This window comes from Rhipicephalus microplus, chromosome 3, assembly GCF_043290135.1.
Source record: "Rhipicephalus microplus isolate Deutch F79 chromosome 3, USDA_Rmic, whole genome shotgun sequence".
Classification (NCBI taxonomy): Eukaryota; Metazoa; Arthropoda; class Arachnida; order Ixodida; family Ixodidae; genus Rhipicephalus; species Rhipicephalus microplus.
The window spans coordinates 127090973-127109214 of NC_134702.1; the positions used below are offsets into that span (position 1 = coordinate 127090973).

The 18242-nt window shown below is 47.4% G+C and overlaps 1 protein-coding gene across 1 annotated transcript in view; it reads left to right on the forward strand.

Moving 5' to 3' along the window:
- The window catches only part of LOC142803914 (uncharacterized), a 47695-nt gene extending 29559 nt beyond the window's left edge, over positions 1 to 18136 (forward strand). Inside the window, exons 4-6 of the mRNA XM_075890204.1 lie at positions 10024 to 10161; positions 14321 to 14500; positions 17505 to 18136. Coding sequence (XP_075746319.1) covers positions 10024 to 10161; positions 14321 to 14500; positions 17505 to 17672 — 486 coding nt within the window. The 3' untranslated portion in view covers positions 17673 to 18136. The remainder of the gene's footprint in view (positions 1 to 10023; positions 10162 to 14320; positions 14501 to 17504) is intronic.
- Positions 18137 to 18242: the final 106 nt, after the last annotated feature.

The window sequence follows — 18242 nt, forward strand, 5'->3', positions numbered from 1 at the left end:
ATAAACATATGAATTACTTTTTGATCTACAAGCAAATTATCGGCATCAAGTTTCGCAAAAGAACTTCGATTATAGAGTTTAAAAAATGTCAGCATCGTTCTTCTGAATTTGAGGGCCTGATTTGAAAAACAAATTTCGAGTGTACCGCAAGCATTTCGTGTAAATTATTTCAACTTTCATCCACACTAATTCATAACTTCCAAAGGTTTTCCAAGACCTCATGTGCTAGGAAGGTACTCTTGGAGCGGAATGTATTCGCTGCTAAGTAAAGATTAGTGAAGATGCTATAGCAGGTGACTTAAATGGCACGTTTGTTAAGTGGTGTTTTCTCTTACTTGGGTCCTTTTCTTGGTGAGATTGCTGATTTCTTTTATTGTGAAGCAGTCACCTTCTAATTGAAAAAAAAACAGCGTGCTTCTATTTTACCTTTTTAACAATTGGGACACTTTACGGCATGAAAGTAACTTTTATTCTCTACAGCGCAAAAATAGCTAGCCAACGTTCACATTAATAACGAGAACCAGTGCAGGAGTTGAAGTAATTTATTATTACTAAGATGTCATATTGTAATGAATGTGCCAGCCTTACAACAAGGATGTTCTATTTAGACGGTTTATTAAGGGCGAACTTGCGCTCAAAGTGAACGACGCACAGCAGTCAAGAAGATCCGAAGGTCGGTAGTCCTCGTGAGCCTCTGCCTCGAGCACCCTTGCTTTCTTCTTCTTCACGCGCGTTGGCCGTTCGGTTGAGCACCGTGCGTATGCAGGGCCGGCTCGTGCATTGCGGCTGGCTTCGTCGCTCGTAGTCGTGCCGTTAGCGTTTCTCTTGTTTCCCGACGTCCGCGTCGCGCGGAGCCATGGTAATTTCCTATGGCAATATATAAATGGCTTCGGAGGAAGAATATATTACATGCTTATCCGAGAGCTAAACCCTAACAAAACTAAGAGGCTGCAAGAAAACAAGTGATAACTCTTAAATATTACGTGCCAAAGAAATCAACTACGCCAATTCTTTTTCTAGTATGACTATCGATGGCCCGCTCAATCAGCAGCTTCAAGCGATCGTCGCCGTATCACATACAATTCTATTGCCTTCGTTAGGCTGGGGCGCCAGAACCCTTGCCTTTTCAAAGAGTAGCTGGAACCCCCATTCAGAAGAATGACAGCTCAAAAATTAAGACTTCCTGGCAATGTTCTTACAAGATTCTTACAAGACACCTGCCCGTCTGAAATTATTATCACCATGAGGCAAACACACACACACACACAGACACACACACACACACACACATATATATATATATACATATATATATATATATATATATATATATATATATATATATATATATATATGTATATATATATTCGAGGTCTAATAGGCAATAATCCCTATGAAATTATAGGGGAAGTTATTAGACCAAATCGTTATGTAAATGTGGAGAAAGAAAAGTGGAAAGCGGGCATATATATATATATATATATATATATATATATATATATATATATATATATATATATATATATATATATATATATATATATATATTAAGGAAAAGAGGTGTATACCTAAGGGCTCGTTTTTCCGTGTTTTAACACAATAATAATGAGATCTAACAGACAGTAATGCCAAGGAATGTACAGGGGAAGTTATTAGAACCAATGAAATGTAAAATAAGAAGAAAGAAAAGTGGATGAAAAAATAACCAGCCATGGGCAGGAATCGAACCTAGGACCTTTGAATAATGCTTTCGATGCTCTAACCACTGAGCTACCCCAGCGGCCTTCGCTCCATCCACTTTTTTGGGTTTATATGTGAATTTAGAAGTAGGAGTGACAGTCAGCGCCATCTATAAGCCAAGCGACGAGTGTGAAAACACTCTTTTATGCACATGTTTGGCGTCACGTAGCACGTGAACTTAATATGAGCGGGCAGCTGAATAATGGTCCCTCGTATACAACCTAATGACACCAAGTCTGCCAGTACGAGACCCTCGTTTAATGAAATAAGGGAAAGAGGTGTATACCGAAAGGCTCGTTTTTCCGTGTTTTAACACAATAATAATCAGGTGATTTTTTCATCCACTTTTCTTTCTTCTTATTTTACATTCCATTGGTTCTAATAACTTCCCATGTACATTCCTTGGCATTACTGTCTGTTAGATCTCATATATATATTGTGGTGAAGCCTTCGAACAGTGGGTCGTCCTCTCCAGCGCCTTCTAGTGGGTTGCCCTTTTTAGCAAGAAGAGAGCAGCTCGTGCAGAGAGTCGGTACCCGCATTGACTGTCACTGTCAAGCATCGTCGACAACAGTCCGCCAATAAACGTCTCAACAATTTGGTGGAGAGTGCTGGGCCCTTCTAACACCTTCGGTTAGCATTTGATGCCCCTGGAGCTACGATCCCGCACCGTGCCTTCTACCATGCACCAAGACGCCGCACAGCAAACGCTTCCTCCTGCGCCGACGCCATGTTCCGGTGTTCCCCGCATCCGGGACCCTCCTGTCTTCACCGGCGCGGATGGCACCGACGTCGAGGACTGGCTTGCTATGTACGAACGCGTCAGCGTCCCCAATCATTGGGACGAGGCAGGAAAACTCGGCAACCTGGTTTTCTACCTCGCGGGTGTGGCCGGCATGTGGTACAACAACCACGCATCCGATTTCCCCACTTGGTCCGCTTTTAAAACCGCCGTCGTCGACGTGTTCGGCCGTCCTGCCGTTCGTAAGCTCCAAGCCGAACAGCGGTTACGTGAACGAGCACAGCAGACCGGTGAGTCCTTCACAAGCTACATAGAGGACATTCTTGACTTGTGCAAGAAAGTGGACGCGAGCATGTCAGAGGCCGACAGAATTACCCATGTTCTAAAAGGCATCGCCGACGATGCCTTCACCATGCTCCTGGCCAAGAACCCTCGCACTGTGGCAGAGATCATTACACTTTGCCAAAGTTACGAGGAGCTGCGACGGCAGCGCTCGATGACCCGTCGACCACCCTCACGTGACGCTGATCTCTCGGCCTTGTCAACACTTCCGGACCACACCGCCTTGCTTGCTGAAATCAAGTCATTCGTGCGTGAAGAAGTTGCCCGCCAGGTCTCTTTACTGGCCTTTGCTTCCCCGCAACGTGCTGAACAGTCGTCAAGCACACTTCTGCCTCCCCTCCGCCGAGCCATTCAGCAGGAAATCGCGGAGGTCGTTCCAGAATATCACCAGCCCCCTCCAGTATCTACACCACTCAGTTACGCCCAAGTTGTCGCCAGGCCACCCCCACCGATTCCTGTGACTGGCCCTCTTGGTTACACCGAAACCATCGCCAGACCCCAGGCCTTCGGAGAAACTGTGCCGCCTACATATACCGACGTCATCCACGTGCCCCGTGTGCCGCCCACTATGCAGTTATATCAGCAGCCGGCTCGCCCATCGCGTTCTTCGACATGGATGGGACCCGCGAACCGATGGCGCACTGCGGACAATCGCCCCATCTGCTTTGCTTGTGGTTGCGTCGGGCACGTAGCACGCTACTGCAATCGTGTGCAGCGACCGCAAGTCGCCTCCAATTTTCCCAGCCAATCGAGCCGCTTTTATGACCAACCGCCACCTACGTCACCGTCGTCCCGCCCCGCTCCATCTACCCGCCGCTCACATTCTCCGCGACGTCGCTCACTGTCGCCGATGCGGCCACGTCCACTAGAGGGTGACCAGGAAAACTAGTCGTCGCAGTCCACGAGGCAAGGGCTGCGACGCTGTCGAACTGCGGAAGCCCTCAGGAAAGACCATCGAACGTGATAGACGTGCTTGTGGATGGTGTTCGTGCATCTGCCCTTGTAGATACTGGAGCCGCCGTATCCGTGATGGACGCAAAGCTTAGCCGATTACTGCGCAAAGTGACCACGCCACTTTCCGGGCTCTCCCTCCGTACAGCCAGCGCCCAAAGCATTCACCCTACAGCGATGTGTACAGCCCGCCTCATGATTCAGGACGTGATGTATGCCGTTGAATTCATCATAATTCCTTCATGCTCTCACGACGTCATCCTAGGATGGGATTTTCTCTCCCGCCATGACGCCGTCATTCATTGCGCACCAGCAGAAATAGAGCTAACACCATTCTCTTCTTTGACGCCGGCCGACAGTCCATCTACTGCAAGCAAATTACTCGTCAGGGACGACACGCAAGTGCCTGCAAACTCGTCCACGGCGGTGTCGGCGTACTGTGCAAGTCTTTCAGACACCGCTGCACTCCTCTCACCATTTCATTGTGTTTTCACCAGAAAAGGTTTGCTGGTTCCTTTCGCGACCGTGCAAGTAACTCGCGGCAGCACCACTATTTTTGTTCTGAACTCATCCCCGTACAGTGTTACGTTGGTGCGAGGGGAATGTCTCGGCAGCGTGGAACCCATCGAAGACGCACAAGTCATGGATCAACCTGATGACACGCACTGCCGAAGTTCCAATACGCTTAGTGCTGTTTCTACATCTGTTTCATCATCCGCTGATGTATTTGGTTCTTCCATTGCTGACAACCTTACGCCGGTCCAGCGCTCCCAGCTTCTGGCCCTGTTGGAAGAATTCCGCTCTTCTTTCGATGTCTCTCAACCTTCTCTCGGCCGCACATCCACTGTTACGCATCGCATTGACACAGGCGCCCAACCACCACTACGGCAACGTCCATATCGCGTATCTCCCACAGAACGCCGTGTAATCAACGAGCAAGTGGACGACATGCTACGCCGCGATGTTATTCGACCCTCTAACAGCCCCTGGGCATCTCCTGTCGTTCTCGTCGCGAAGAAGGACGGTTCTGTGCGGTTCTGTGTGGACTACCGACGTCTCAACAAGATCACTCGTAAGGACGTGTACCCACTACCGCGTGTGGATGACGCGATTGACAGCCTGCAAGGAGCCGAATTTTTTTCATCTCTAGATTTGCGCTCAGGGTACTGGCAAGTACCTATGGCTGAGGACGCTCGACCGAAGACCGCTTTCGTCACTCCCGACGGCTTGTACGAATTTAACGTCATGCCGTTTGGGCTGTGCAATGCGCCTGCCACCTTTGAGCGCATGATGGATACCGTCCTGCGTGGCCTGAAATGGCACACGTGCCTGTGCTACCTCGATGACGTCGTCGTTTTCGCTCCGGACTTCTCAACGCACCTTCAACGCCTGCGGCATGTTTTAACGCGTCTGAGTGACGCCAGTCTGCAACTGAACCTGAAGAAGTGCCGATTTGCAGCTCGGCAGTTGACAATACTCGGCTACGTCGTGTCCAAGGACGGAATTCTCCCCGATCCAGCCAAGCTTCGGGCCGTGACCGAGTTCCCCAAGCCGACATCCATCAAGGAACTGCGCAGTTTCTTAGGACTGTGTTCCTACTTTCGGCGCTTCATCCGAAACTTCGCGTCTATCACATCGCCGCTGACAAAACTCCTCGGTAGTAACGGGCCTCTCCATTCGTGGTCATCACAGTGTGACGACGCATTCACAAAGCTCCGTCGTTTACTGACGTCGCCTCCCATACTCCGCCACTACGACCCAACTGCCCCTACAGAGGTACACACGGACGCCAGTGGTGTCGGTCTCGGCGCTGTCCTTGCGCAGCGCAAACCAGGGTTCCCGGAATATGTCGTGGCGTATGCAAGCCGTACGCTTACAAAAGCCGAGACTAATTACACCGTCACTGAGAAAGAATGTCTGGCAATCGTGTGGGCCCTTACCAAGTTCCGACCTTATTTATATGGTCGCCCATTTGATGTAGTCACCGACCATCACGCACTATGCTGGTTGTCCTCATTGAAAGATCCCTCAGGCCGTCTCGCCCGGTGGGCACTTCGCCTGCAAGACTACGACATCCGCGTGCTGTACCGCAACGGAAGGCAACATGCTGACGCCGACGCCCTGTCGCGCTCTCCCTTGCCTGACGACAATGCCCACGACTCAGCGTCTCACCTTGCCGTTTCTTCCATTAGCATTCATGCCGTTGCTACTGAACAGCGCAAGGATCAATGGATTGCCTCACTGATAGACTTGCTGACTGATCCATCCACTCCATCCACTCGCGCGTTGCGTCGTCAAGCCCACCATTTCGCCGTTCGCGACGACCTTCTCCACCGACGCAATTACAGCGGTGACGGCCGCCAGTGGCTACTAGTCATACCCCGCAGTCTGCGCTTTGACATATGCGAATTCTTTCATACTGATCCGCAATGTGCGCACTCCGGCGTATCGAAGACTTACCAGCGCATTCGCCAACGGTACTTTTGGCGCGGCATGTACCGCTATGTGCAGAAATTCGTTCGCTCCTGCATAGAATGTCAGCGCCGCAAAACTTCAACGCACCTGTCGCCGGTAGGTCTGCAACCTCTACCCTGCCCTGCCAGGCCGTTTGGACGCGTTGGCATTGATTTGTATGGACCACTTCCACTAACGTCGGCCGGTAACCGCTGGGCCATTGTTGCTGTGGATCACCTCACGCGATACGCCGAAACTGCCGCTCTCCCCGCGGCTACAGCGAGCGATGTGGCCTCCTTCCTGCTCCAACGATTCATGCTGCGACACGGTCCACCTCAGGAACTGCTCAGTGATCGAGGCCGCGTCTTCCTGTCTGAAGTCGTCGAAGCCAATCTCAAAGAGTGCAACGTTGTTCACCGCAAAACTGCTGCTTACCACCCGCAGACGAATGGCCTTACTGAACGCTTCAACCGTACGCTCGGCGACATGCTCTCCAAGTACGTCGCCGCCGATCACACAAATTGGGATTCCATTCTACCCTTCGTCACCTACGCATATAACACCGCCCCTCAGAGCACTACTGGCTTTTCACCTTTCTTTTTATTATATGGAAGGCACCCGTCGCACACCATCGACACTATACTTCCGTACAAGCCAGATCCGTCAGAGTGGGCGCCTATTTCTGCTACAGCCAAGCTTGCTGAAGAGTGTCGAGAGCTCGCAAGGACCTTTACAGCGCATGATCAAGAGCGGCAAAAAGGCATTCGCGCTGACACCAGCACTCCTGCGCCCATGTTCCTCCCTGGAGCGCTCGTCTGGCTCTCGATCCCTACCACTTCAACTGGCCTATCTTCAAAACTATTGCCCAAATACGAGGCCCCTACCGTGTCGTCGAACGCACTTCCCCTGTAAATTACTTGATCGAACCCATCGAACCATCTTTGGACATGCGCCGTCGAGGGCGCGACATTGTCAACGTGGAGCGCCTCAAAGCCTACCACGACCCGCTCATAGCTGCTAGGTCGCCAGGCGGCTCCCTCTTCGTACCCGGGGTAGTTGTGGTGAAGCCTTCGAACAGTGGGTCGTCCTCTCCAGCGCCTTCTAGTGGGTTGCCCTTTTTAGCAAGAAGAAGAGCAGCTCGTGCAGAGAGTCGGTACCCGCATTGACTGTCACTGTCAAGCATCGTCGACAACCGTCCGCCAATAAACGTCTCAACAATATATATATATATATATGTATATATATATATATATATATATATATATATATATATATATATATATATATATGTCTTTTAGTATTAGTAACTCAGTTGATAAATTTTCGCACTGAGCAGTTTAATTAGGGAATACAATCTAGCTCAATAGCACACTTATGACAGATGGCTGATCCATGGCCAATCCAGGGATATCTTCTAAAGAACCTGACAGAACGATTGGCTTGGTCCACAAGAGCTGAACCATCATTCCATGAGCCGTGGTGCAGCAGCTTTTATGGCCATCGGCTGCTGATCTGAAGGACTTGGGTTCGGTCCAAGTGTTAGTGGAAACATTTCGATGGAGGCAAAATGCGATACGCTTGTCCTAATTAGGACAGTGCGCGGTAAAGAACACCAGACTGGCAAAATTTTTGGAGCTGTACACTGCAATGTGTCACGCTATCACGTCGTGTTTTCGGTGCGTGAAAGCTTAGGACAGATAGAGCGTGGATCTGGGAACTTTGCATGCAAATACTAAGAATCAGTCAGAAGCAGTTGAGCATTTCACACAAATGCTCCGCAGCGTCTCCTGAAATATAGTTTGACGCTAACGCCACGTATCTTTGGGTTCTGATGCCAGGACTTTACCAATGCATGCCGACATACTTCTGAAGCATACCGATGTTTTAAATTGGCAGCAGCATTCATCGCTTTGCGGCTTGAAGTAGTCATAGTGGTGCCGGTAATGCATTGGAGAGTTCAGGTTAGGCTTGCTGACGACTGTACACACGAGAAGTGACACCCGCTGGGCATTGCGCAGCTTCCATGCAGAACCCATAGAAGAAGTAGCATGCGTGAATTGAAAGCGGCACGGGCCCGACAAAAACGCAAGACTGCAAAATTAATATGACTTCCTCAATGCGCGCATACGTTGTGAAGCAACGCGACAAAAATCGCGAACTGTTTACCTGCCCTTCGCTAAGATGCGATGCGTGTGTTTGTGAGGTGGAAGCTTCAGGAATGCGTCTTGAGGGCTTCTCTTTAGTGTTCATTCCTCCATGGTCCACATATTCTGGAGCTCTTCAAGGATGTGATTGTGGCAACCAGCCCAACTTTCTATCCTGCTATTTTCAAAAATGATTATCTTCTAATTGCGATATTCGCTGGAAATTTTTTGACCACTTTTTTAGGCTCTCTTCCCGCAATATTGTACATTCGTAACTTTGATTTTGTATTTATGCTACATTTAGGTTATAACTTATCACATGACTGCCGCTTTTGCATGTTCATATAATTTCGCTTTTTGGTGCTTGTTTCATCATGAACTTATAACATGTGCTGTGCTGGTTTGCGCCGTTATGCAGTAGCAAATTCATTACACCGTAATAACGGGAAGCTGCTGTTACTTCATCCGAACTCGAAGAGCAGTTCATGGTAGAACAAAGGGCCCGCAACAAAGCAGAGAGACTTCATGCTTGTGCCCCGACGTGGGAGTAGCCCGCAACGTGTTTAGTGAGAGCCATCAAAAACCATAATAGGTTTTTTTTTTCATCCATCCATGGATTCATCGCCCTTCCGAATATATAGCAGGAGTTCGCCTTGCCCACCATATAATATCCGTACAATAGAACAGATCGGTTTGCCTTAATATGATTCCGGCACAGTTAAAGTAAATGGGAAGTTTTTTAGTTATGGCACGTCATGCTAACGCATCCTAAATACGGAAATCCTCATTTGACGTTTTTTTCTACCTATAATACAGTGAATTCCTAGAACCACTCGAAGGAATGTGGAGCATTTTTGAAGTTCAATTTCGGGCAACTCTCATGCCACACGTATCGTAGTCAAACAGCAACGGAGAATCGTGCCAGTGCTTTTTTGCGGCTTCCTCTTGATAATGAAAACTTTGATTTGGTGGTATGATATACAGTATACCTGCTATGTGAGCTCATTGACGTGTCGTCATGGAACTTCTCGTGACAAAGCGAAAGAAGAATCCAAGACCTATATTCTATAGGTCATTTGTTCTTGTCTAAACGTTGTTGCGAATGATACGGGTCATTATCTCACTGATTGCAAGCACGTGAATGGGAGTGGCCTGATGCTTTATTATGTCTAGTACTCAGCCATCCATAGGGATGGCTGCCCTATACAAGTGAAAAAAAATGTTAGGCTGTACTGCGATAGTGTGCCATGTACCGCTGCAGATTGGCTGTTTGCTATACAACTTACTTTAACACCGCCCTAGCATATCTCTCACTTTATGAAAAAAGGCACCAACACAATGCTAAATTGTGTGTATTAGTTATATCGTAATCGTATCTATTCAGCCCGTAATAGCACCATGATTGAATTAGTCTTCTCTAATAGCCGGTAATATAGAGCTCTGTTAACAAGAATAACAATATTACCACTATTAGATATTGCTGTCATTGATTTACACGCTCAAGCAACTAAATGTTTGTGAAGCATGCGGTAGCCGCAGATACCGCCATCAGTTTATCCCATGGGAATCTTTACAGAGAGCTCAAAACTGTACGAAGCGAAAATACACTATCGCATGCGTTTCTTCCATTTGTTCACTTTGTATTTGCAGATTGATAGGTCCATGAAGAGTATGATAATTGGAGCTGCTTACACCACCCGTGTTCCACAAACCCGTCAGAGTTCATGGCAAAAAGCTGCTGGCATGTTCCAGGCTTGCGTTGCCCTCGTAAAATCAGGGCGCAGCCAGGTACGTGTTTAAAAGTGTGAAAAGTAGGGCCGTTCCTTGAGAAATTGTAGTTTTTATAGACGCTTAGCATGAAGAAAGGATGGTGTAAACTTAAGGGCTTACCTTGAACAATGCTTTTCATAGATATTAGGTCTAGCGAGAAGGACACCAGTGGCTGGTGTTTTTGCAGTCGTCTCTGGGGTTGGTGGTATCATCTCACACACACACACACACACACACACACACACACACACACACACACACACACGCACACGCACACGCACACGCACACACGAACGCACACACACACACGAACGCACACACACGCACACACACACACACGCACACACGCACACACGCACACGCACGCACACGCACACGCACACGCACGCACACACGCACACACACACACACACGCACGCACGCACGCACACACGAACGCGCACGCGCGTGTTAAATTTGAAGGGCGCGGAAAGTGTGAATTTCAGATTGGTCGAACTGCAACATGCCTTGGCTGTCGCTAGGCGAATCAATGACTGAAGCTGGCGTCATCGTACGACTATAAATTTTGATCCGGTTGAAACTTTCGCATCGTGCGTGTGTATCGAGTGCTAGAGCGGCTGCATACGGTAAACACCTGCGGACCATGAGTGCAAGTTGGAGTGGGAATCTAGCGCTACGTCGACGCCAGCTTATAGTACTAAGTCTTCATGTTACAGCCAAGAGATGCCGAAGTTCCACTGATTCGAAAGTAGCGCCTTCCGCAGTTCGTGTTTCATTACATCGTGATAGTACGTACTGATGAAGTAGCTTTTACAACCTACTATGCGCATGCTGTAGATTTTTCAGAGTGTCGAGTAGGGTTCCGGACCTTTTACTCGAAAGCGCACAAAATTGTAGAACGGGAAAAGTGCGAAACCATCTTCCAACCGGACTCGGGTTACGAAGCGCTGCGATAGATGTGCAAAGCGTCTGATAGCATGGCAGTGCCAGGTGTCGCTTCGCCACGCTTCCAACAGATGGCGCGACGCGCAATCTCAGGTATCTAAAGGGAATGGCTAAGTAGCTGGGCTGAGACGAAGAACTTGCTGACGGAACTACAAAATGGGTTTCGTTCGGGTCGTAGATTGGAGGATAATATTTTCACTCTGACCCAGTGTGCCGAAACAGCGAAGCTTGAAGGGCGATCTCTGCTGTGCTGTTTTCTGGATGTAGAGAAAGCTTACGATAGTGTCCCGCAGGCAGAATTGCTTGATTGCATGAACCACTTGGGCCTTCCAGAGATCCTCATCTCGACCGTGAGACGTATGTACAGAGGCAACACTGTAGTGGCACACTTCGGGGATGTTGAGTCAGACCCCATTGTAGTAGTGAAAGGCCTGCGTCAGGGTTGCCCACTTTTACCATTACTGTATATTTTTACGTCTCAAGCCTCGAGAGGAAGCTTCTTAGCTCCAGCCTTGGTTTTCGGCTCCACCACACGACCAGCGGTATCGACGAGAGGTGTCGTCTACCGGGATTAACCTTCGAAGATGGCATCGTGATCATGGCAGAAAGCACCGAGGAAATGCAGGCACTGCTGGACATCTGCCAGAATGAAATCACCCGCCCTCTGCTTCAGCGTTAAGAAGACAGCCCTTCTCAGATTTGTGGGGGAGTGCACCAAGAAGAGTGTTGTGACCCTGGGAGATGCCGAAGTCAGCAGCTGCACCGAATACAGGTACCTGAGTGTAAAATTATCAACATTGACGGACATGTACAGCCTACATGAGGCGAAGACGCGTGAAGCTGGACTGCGGGCTCAGAACATCCTCCGGTGCCGCTGTTTGTGGGGCTGCGACCGGTATTTAATGGTACGTGACCTTTGGAAGCTCGTCCACGTGCCTGGACTGACATTTGTGGACGCAGTCGTGCTTATGTCAGCTGCCACCTGGGAATGGTTGGAGCGGCGACAGCGGGAAGTAGGACGCATCGCTCTGGGCGGTAATGGCATGGTGTCGAACGAGGTGGTCCAGGGCGACATCGACTGGTCGAGCTTCGAAGTGCGTGAGGCGGCCAGCAAACTGACGTTCCACTGCTACCTGATGTACATGGCCCGCGAGAGGTGGTCTCGACGAATTTTTGACTACCTCATGGCGACATGTATGCGCACCAAGTGGGTACGACGAGTGTACCAACTTGAGAAAAACTTTGGGTTTTTCCAGGTGCCATTGGCGGCCGAAAACCAACGGGGCACACTAAGGAAATTCACCAACGTATTAAGGAGGCCGAGGAGGAGAAGTGGAGGCAGGCACAAGTGAACAAGTCAAGTCTCCTCCTCTACCGCCAGCACAAGGACACCATTGCTCCAGTCCCACTGTACGACAATGGCCTTGGAAGTGTGCTGTTGTTTGAGGCGAGAGCAGGGGCCCTGCGTACTCTCGTCCGTAAGCAAGTCTACGACGGTGAACTCGTGAGTGTGGTGTGTCGCGCGTGTGGTGGGGCTGACGAGACCATCGCACACATCGTGACTGAGTGCCCGCAACTGAGCCCATCCAGTTCGAACACAGATCTCGCTGCCGCACGGGGTTTTGTGGACACAGGTGATGTGGTGGACTACGCCGCAGTGAGGCGCAGCAAAACTCGCCTAAAACAATTGAGGAAAATAACTTTCCGGGAACTTCAGGAGGGTTCTTAACTCGGCAACCCGCCCAGTCTGTATTTTATTTTCTTATTTTCTTTGTATTTTTTTACTATCGGCTTGGGTGCCAAAGTGTGCCCGCCCGTTACAAAGGAAATGGCCTCATTATCATGATCGTCATAACATAAGGCAGCCCACACTGAGCTCACTGTGTTCTTTTTTATGTGACTAGGAGAAAATAAAAACTAACTATACGGCATTGGTCTCGCGACTGGTCTTCATGAGCTGTGTTATGGGTTATATCGTTTTCAGCGTCGTACCCAAGCATGTGCTTCATTGGCTGCGTTATGGGTGTCGTTTTTCATCCCGTCGCAGCCATGGCGCCTTGCACGCACACATCAGTTTCTTCTGAAGAGTTCGACATGTGCAAGCGAGGGACGACTCTAGCAGAGCGCCAACAGTCTAAAGATGACCGAGTTCGCAATCACCGGCCGATGCCGCAGTCCGGAAACAAAAACAGGCCCGGGAGGCCGAGTGCCGATCGCAGCAGCGAACCAATTATTCTGCTGCTTTCCAAGCCCCGCTAAATTCTAAACGGATATGCAAGCGCCGGTGGCGGGTGGATCCTGCAAGCAATGGCACCTTGTTAGCTCGCCGTGTCAAAAGTTTGCAACAACGCCACGCCGAACAAGTGGCTGTGCGGGCTAAACAGCGCCAACGCGATAATTGCGCGTTCGCCCGGCGAACGATGGCTTTCGGTGGTAATTTCTCCAGCGGCACTTTGCCTTCGGCGGCCACGTCTGTGGTTTGGAGAACAACCACTGCGATTAATGCATTTAGCCAATTATTACACGAACGCTATCATGTGAGGCACAACGTGCGACGTGTGAAATAAACACAAACTCAACGTGTGTCTAACCCCATTAAGGGCCCTGCCAGGGTTGTCTAGTGGCTAAGGTACTCGGCTGCTGACGCGCAGGTCGCGGGATCAAATCCCGGCTGTGGCGGATGCATTTCCAATGGAGGCGGAAATGTTGTAGGCACGTGTACTAATATTTGGGTGCACGTTAAAGAACCCCAGGTGGTCTAAATTTCCGGAGCCCCCCACTACGGCGTCTCTCATAATCATATAGTGGTTTTGGGACGTTAAACCACAGAAATTAATCAATAAATCTCGTTAAGGGGCACTAACAGTAACGAATTGTTGTGTAAAGCTTCAATGCAGCATCGGATTGAGACCACTGCTATACACCGGAGCCGCACTTTTCAGGTTTCGCTGGTTCACCCTTAGTACGGAGGTCATGGTCAATTCATTTGCTTCGCCAATTCCTGCATTGTGCATGCATTGCCTGATCAAAATTTGCTGGCACAAACCTGTTCTTACAAATATTTTCCCAAGTCTATGCACTTAAGATAAGAGCACTATGCACAAGAGAAGCGACAATGTTTTTTTTATTTCCTCTTTTCGAGTAATGCGTGACAGAATAGCAAGACGCGTGACAAGTATGGAGTATAAGATATCATTTATTATATCTATTTATGAATGTATTTTTCACGCAGAGGGATGACCTTCTGAACTGGTTGGCTTCTGTACATCTGGACCTGAGAGATTGGACAGCACTGAACACCATCGATCCAAAGGACATGATAGTGCGGTGTTCCCTTGACTTTGGTGTACACGTGATCATTGCTATAAAACTATACGATGAAGTTTTTGCCAGAAAGAAACGGCAGATTTATGTAAGTAATCGATACATTTATTCTAAGAGCAATGTGTTGTCAGTTGCTTGCATTGGTTGTGGTGGTCACAGTGTTTATTATGGGTGCGGATGACGTGTACTTCTGGCAGAAAAAAAACGGTGACATGCACCGCACATGCACATTTCTTGTCTGGTACGGTAAGCCATTTCTGATCAAATGGGTAACTTTATAGCCTTTTTGAACTGCGACAAGAAGGAACATTTAAATACAGGTTGTAACATAAAGTATCATTATATTTGTCTCAAAGTTATCGCTCCACGCAAATATTTGCTGTACGTTGCGCTCCACAGAAATTAGGTGTGGCTAATCGCACAAGTCAGTTGTTAATAATCATGCTACGAATTAATTAATGACAATACAAAAAACACCTAAAATATGTGAAAGCTCAGGATACAAACGAAAGCATTTTTGCAAAAAGAGTGACCATGAACGGTTGTGCCAGTTCGGGAAACCTGTGTTGGTTTTGAAGACTAGGAACTTGACGACCGTTTACTTCGTGATGTCAGTTCACATAAATACCACCAGGTGGTTAAAGTTTTTAGCAACCTCCTTCACGGTGTCTCTATTGCCTCATAATTGTTAATTATATTTTTACTAATATTACTGAGAACTGTGATCATTGATAAAAACTGAGATCACACAGGGAGGACGCCTAATAAAATTGTGCCAGATAAGAATGAAAATGGCTATTTGAGAACGTCCACACATGTGCCATCAAGTGTGTTGGTCGAGAAATCTCGTTAACGAAAGCGAGAATTGAAACTAAAAAAAAATTCCCTCGTTCGGCTTGAGGTCATATTAATTAATATGTACACTATGCCAGTGTTGCTATAACGAGACATTTCTGTATAAATAATGTAAGTGACATGTGGTAACATAGAAATCATGATCTCCCTGTCATTAACGGGATGACTTGATTTCTATGGTCATGGTGTACACAAAATGGCTATGCTACCTGGCTTGATATATTAAGTGATATGTGAGATTGAACGTCCCAAAACCATCACATGATTATGAGAGACGCCGTTGTTGAGGGCTCCGGAAACTTCGACCACCTGGTGTTTCTTAAAGTGCACCTGAATCTGGCACACGGGCCTACAGCAATTTCGCCTCCATCAAAACTGCAGCCACCGCAGCCGAGATTCCATACGTCGTGGAACCACGGTGCGCATTTGGTTCTACAGTGGTGTCGACTTTCAAGGTAAACACAGCTCCACCGGGCAGCTCTCTGCCGAGTGCTAGTGCAGTCAGCATAGTCGCGTATCGAATCTAAGCGGCGCAGGTGCACACAAACACGTCGCTTTTGCTCTACTACAGACAAGCAAGATCAGTGCTTCGCTACTTCAGAAGAGCGCGCTACAGTGATGCAGCAGACGACATAAAGCTTATCTCACGTGTCCGTGTGCGCATGCGTCCCTACGCTGCGATGCGCCGCCAAGAAGGCACAGTGGCGCTGCGGGGAGTGTGGTCACAATAAGCGGTGTTACCTTTTACAGTGGACTTATCTGCACCCGTGTGTGCTTCCTCTGCTTTCTCCGCAGCGCTGAACTAACACATGCCGTTTTAAGGCGTGAAATAGAGGTCTGTTATGGAACCCACAGCATGCATAACCGCCATGCGCTTGTCAGCATTATAACGAGAGTTTGATGAGATTATGACCGTATATGTTACAACCGACTTAAAGAAAACGATGACCTAGCTTCTGAGTTTCATTATTCTCATCGTCAAGACACTTGGGGTTATGAGTACAATGTGACATCTACAAGCTGTTCCTGTTCTAGTTCCGAGTATATCTCTCTCTTCACATCCTTTCATGTATTATTAGGGGCGGTCATGTTACGCACTGGCGCAAGGATGTCATTTAGGCCACGCTTTATAGTAAGTTTTTTTATAATTTGTCGACATTGTTTTGCTGGGGAATGTGCAGAGTTTTCATTAAGCTACGTCACAAGTAGAATTTCTAGCCTACAGCCGGCACCCACGACAAAATCCCGCAACTTGCTGTAGTCGGAGCCCAAATTATTTCAAGCAAGGTAAAATTTGTTGCCAGTTTCCAATGAAGCTGAAACTTGTTCTCTACTTTATTAACATTACTTCTATTCATATACATATGAAACACTAATTTAGTTTGTTTTCGCTTAAACATTCCCCTGATTGTGTCAGAGAAAATAAGCAGTGGTTTCGCGGCCAATAATCCTGATCTGTATTCGCCTTTAGGAAGTAATGAAACCATAAAAAATCGAACAGAAACCACGCTGGTAATTGTGTTTATTTGTACAATGAATATTCTGAATTGACATTATATGCCCAGTGTTGTAATAAGAACATTTTTTTATCTTATGCTTTAGTTATACACTTATGGTATATGCCCATTGTTGTAATAAGAACATTTTTTTTTATCTTCTGCTTTAGTTATAGACTTATGGTATATAGCAACCGAATATCAAGTCATGCATTTCTACATTTCTTAGAGAAAGTGCACCTTACTGTCTTTGAGAAAAAAGGGACAACGTTATGTCTCTGAATTGGCAGGAAATCGTGATTATTACTTGCGATCTAAATACTAGGCACTGTCATGGGTGAAGCACCGTGTTAACGACACCTGAAAAGTTCAACAAAACACAAAGCAGAAAGTTATGACCTGGCTTCTGCGGAACTTGGCAGGCAAAACAGGTATTGATTGTCTGCAAAGCAGTGTATATATATGTTAACTGCTTCAAAATGTGAACCATGTACGCTGGTGCTGGACCAAGATTTCTCTTCTGAGTATTACAACCAAGTCTTTAGATTGTTTTCGCAAGGATGCATTAGTGGCTATTGCATCGAATTTACTCTGTGTGGCCATTTTGGCGGAGCAAGCTCAATTGAAGAAGCTGTGCGCAGATGGATGCAGTAACCATGTGACTAAGACTTCCTTCACGCTGTGAACTGTGAAGGCACCAGGAAGCTGTCAAAGTAAATATTATAAACTGTTTTTTTGCAGATGGCTTACAGCGAAAGTGATGAACAGTGGTGGATAACAACGAGAAGCCTTCCTCAAAATGAGCTATTTGAGATATACATACACTTCCTGAATTTGTACGGCTTCCATGATGAGATCGCTGTCAATCTTGCTGAATATATTAGCCTAATTGAGAGAACAAGTGAGTAATATATGTTCTCTCACAGAAAGTATTCCAATTGATTGACTGAAAATATTATTTACAGATAACTGTGAGCAATAGATTGGCAAAGACCAAATAAGTATCAGACGGTGCTATGTACGATAGATGGGGCTTTATTTATTGGAATTTGCAATGATCTAATCTACGGCCCCTATTTTTCAACAATCCGATAATGCTTATTAAAAGGGCATATATACTGATCAGCGCGCAGTGCCATTCACTGATTACTGTACATGGTGCCCCTTAAATGTGGTCGACAAAGTTGGATGCTGCCTTAGAACCAGCCCCATCTTCGTTTATTCATTTGTAGTTAGAATGCGTGCAGAAGCGGACACATGCAAAAAGAGTGCCAGAAATTGTTACTAATAATATTCTTTGAAGATAATTAGGAGCTGTTCTAGTGTATTTTAAGAGCTTAATAACTGCAGTAAATAAAGCTCTGAATAATTAATGTGTGTCCTGCGAGAATTGATCGTGCCGAGTGGTTTTTAACGCCACGTGGCAAGAGCTCATCACCAAGGTGACGTGTATGATCACAAAAGTCAATTTCTACCTAC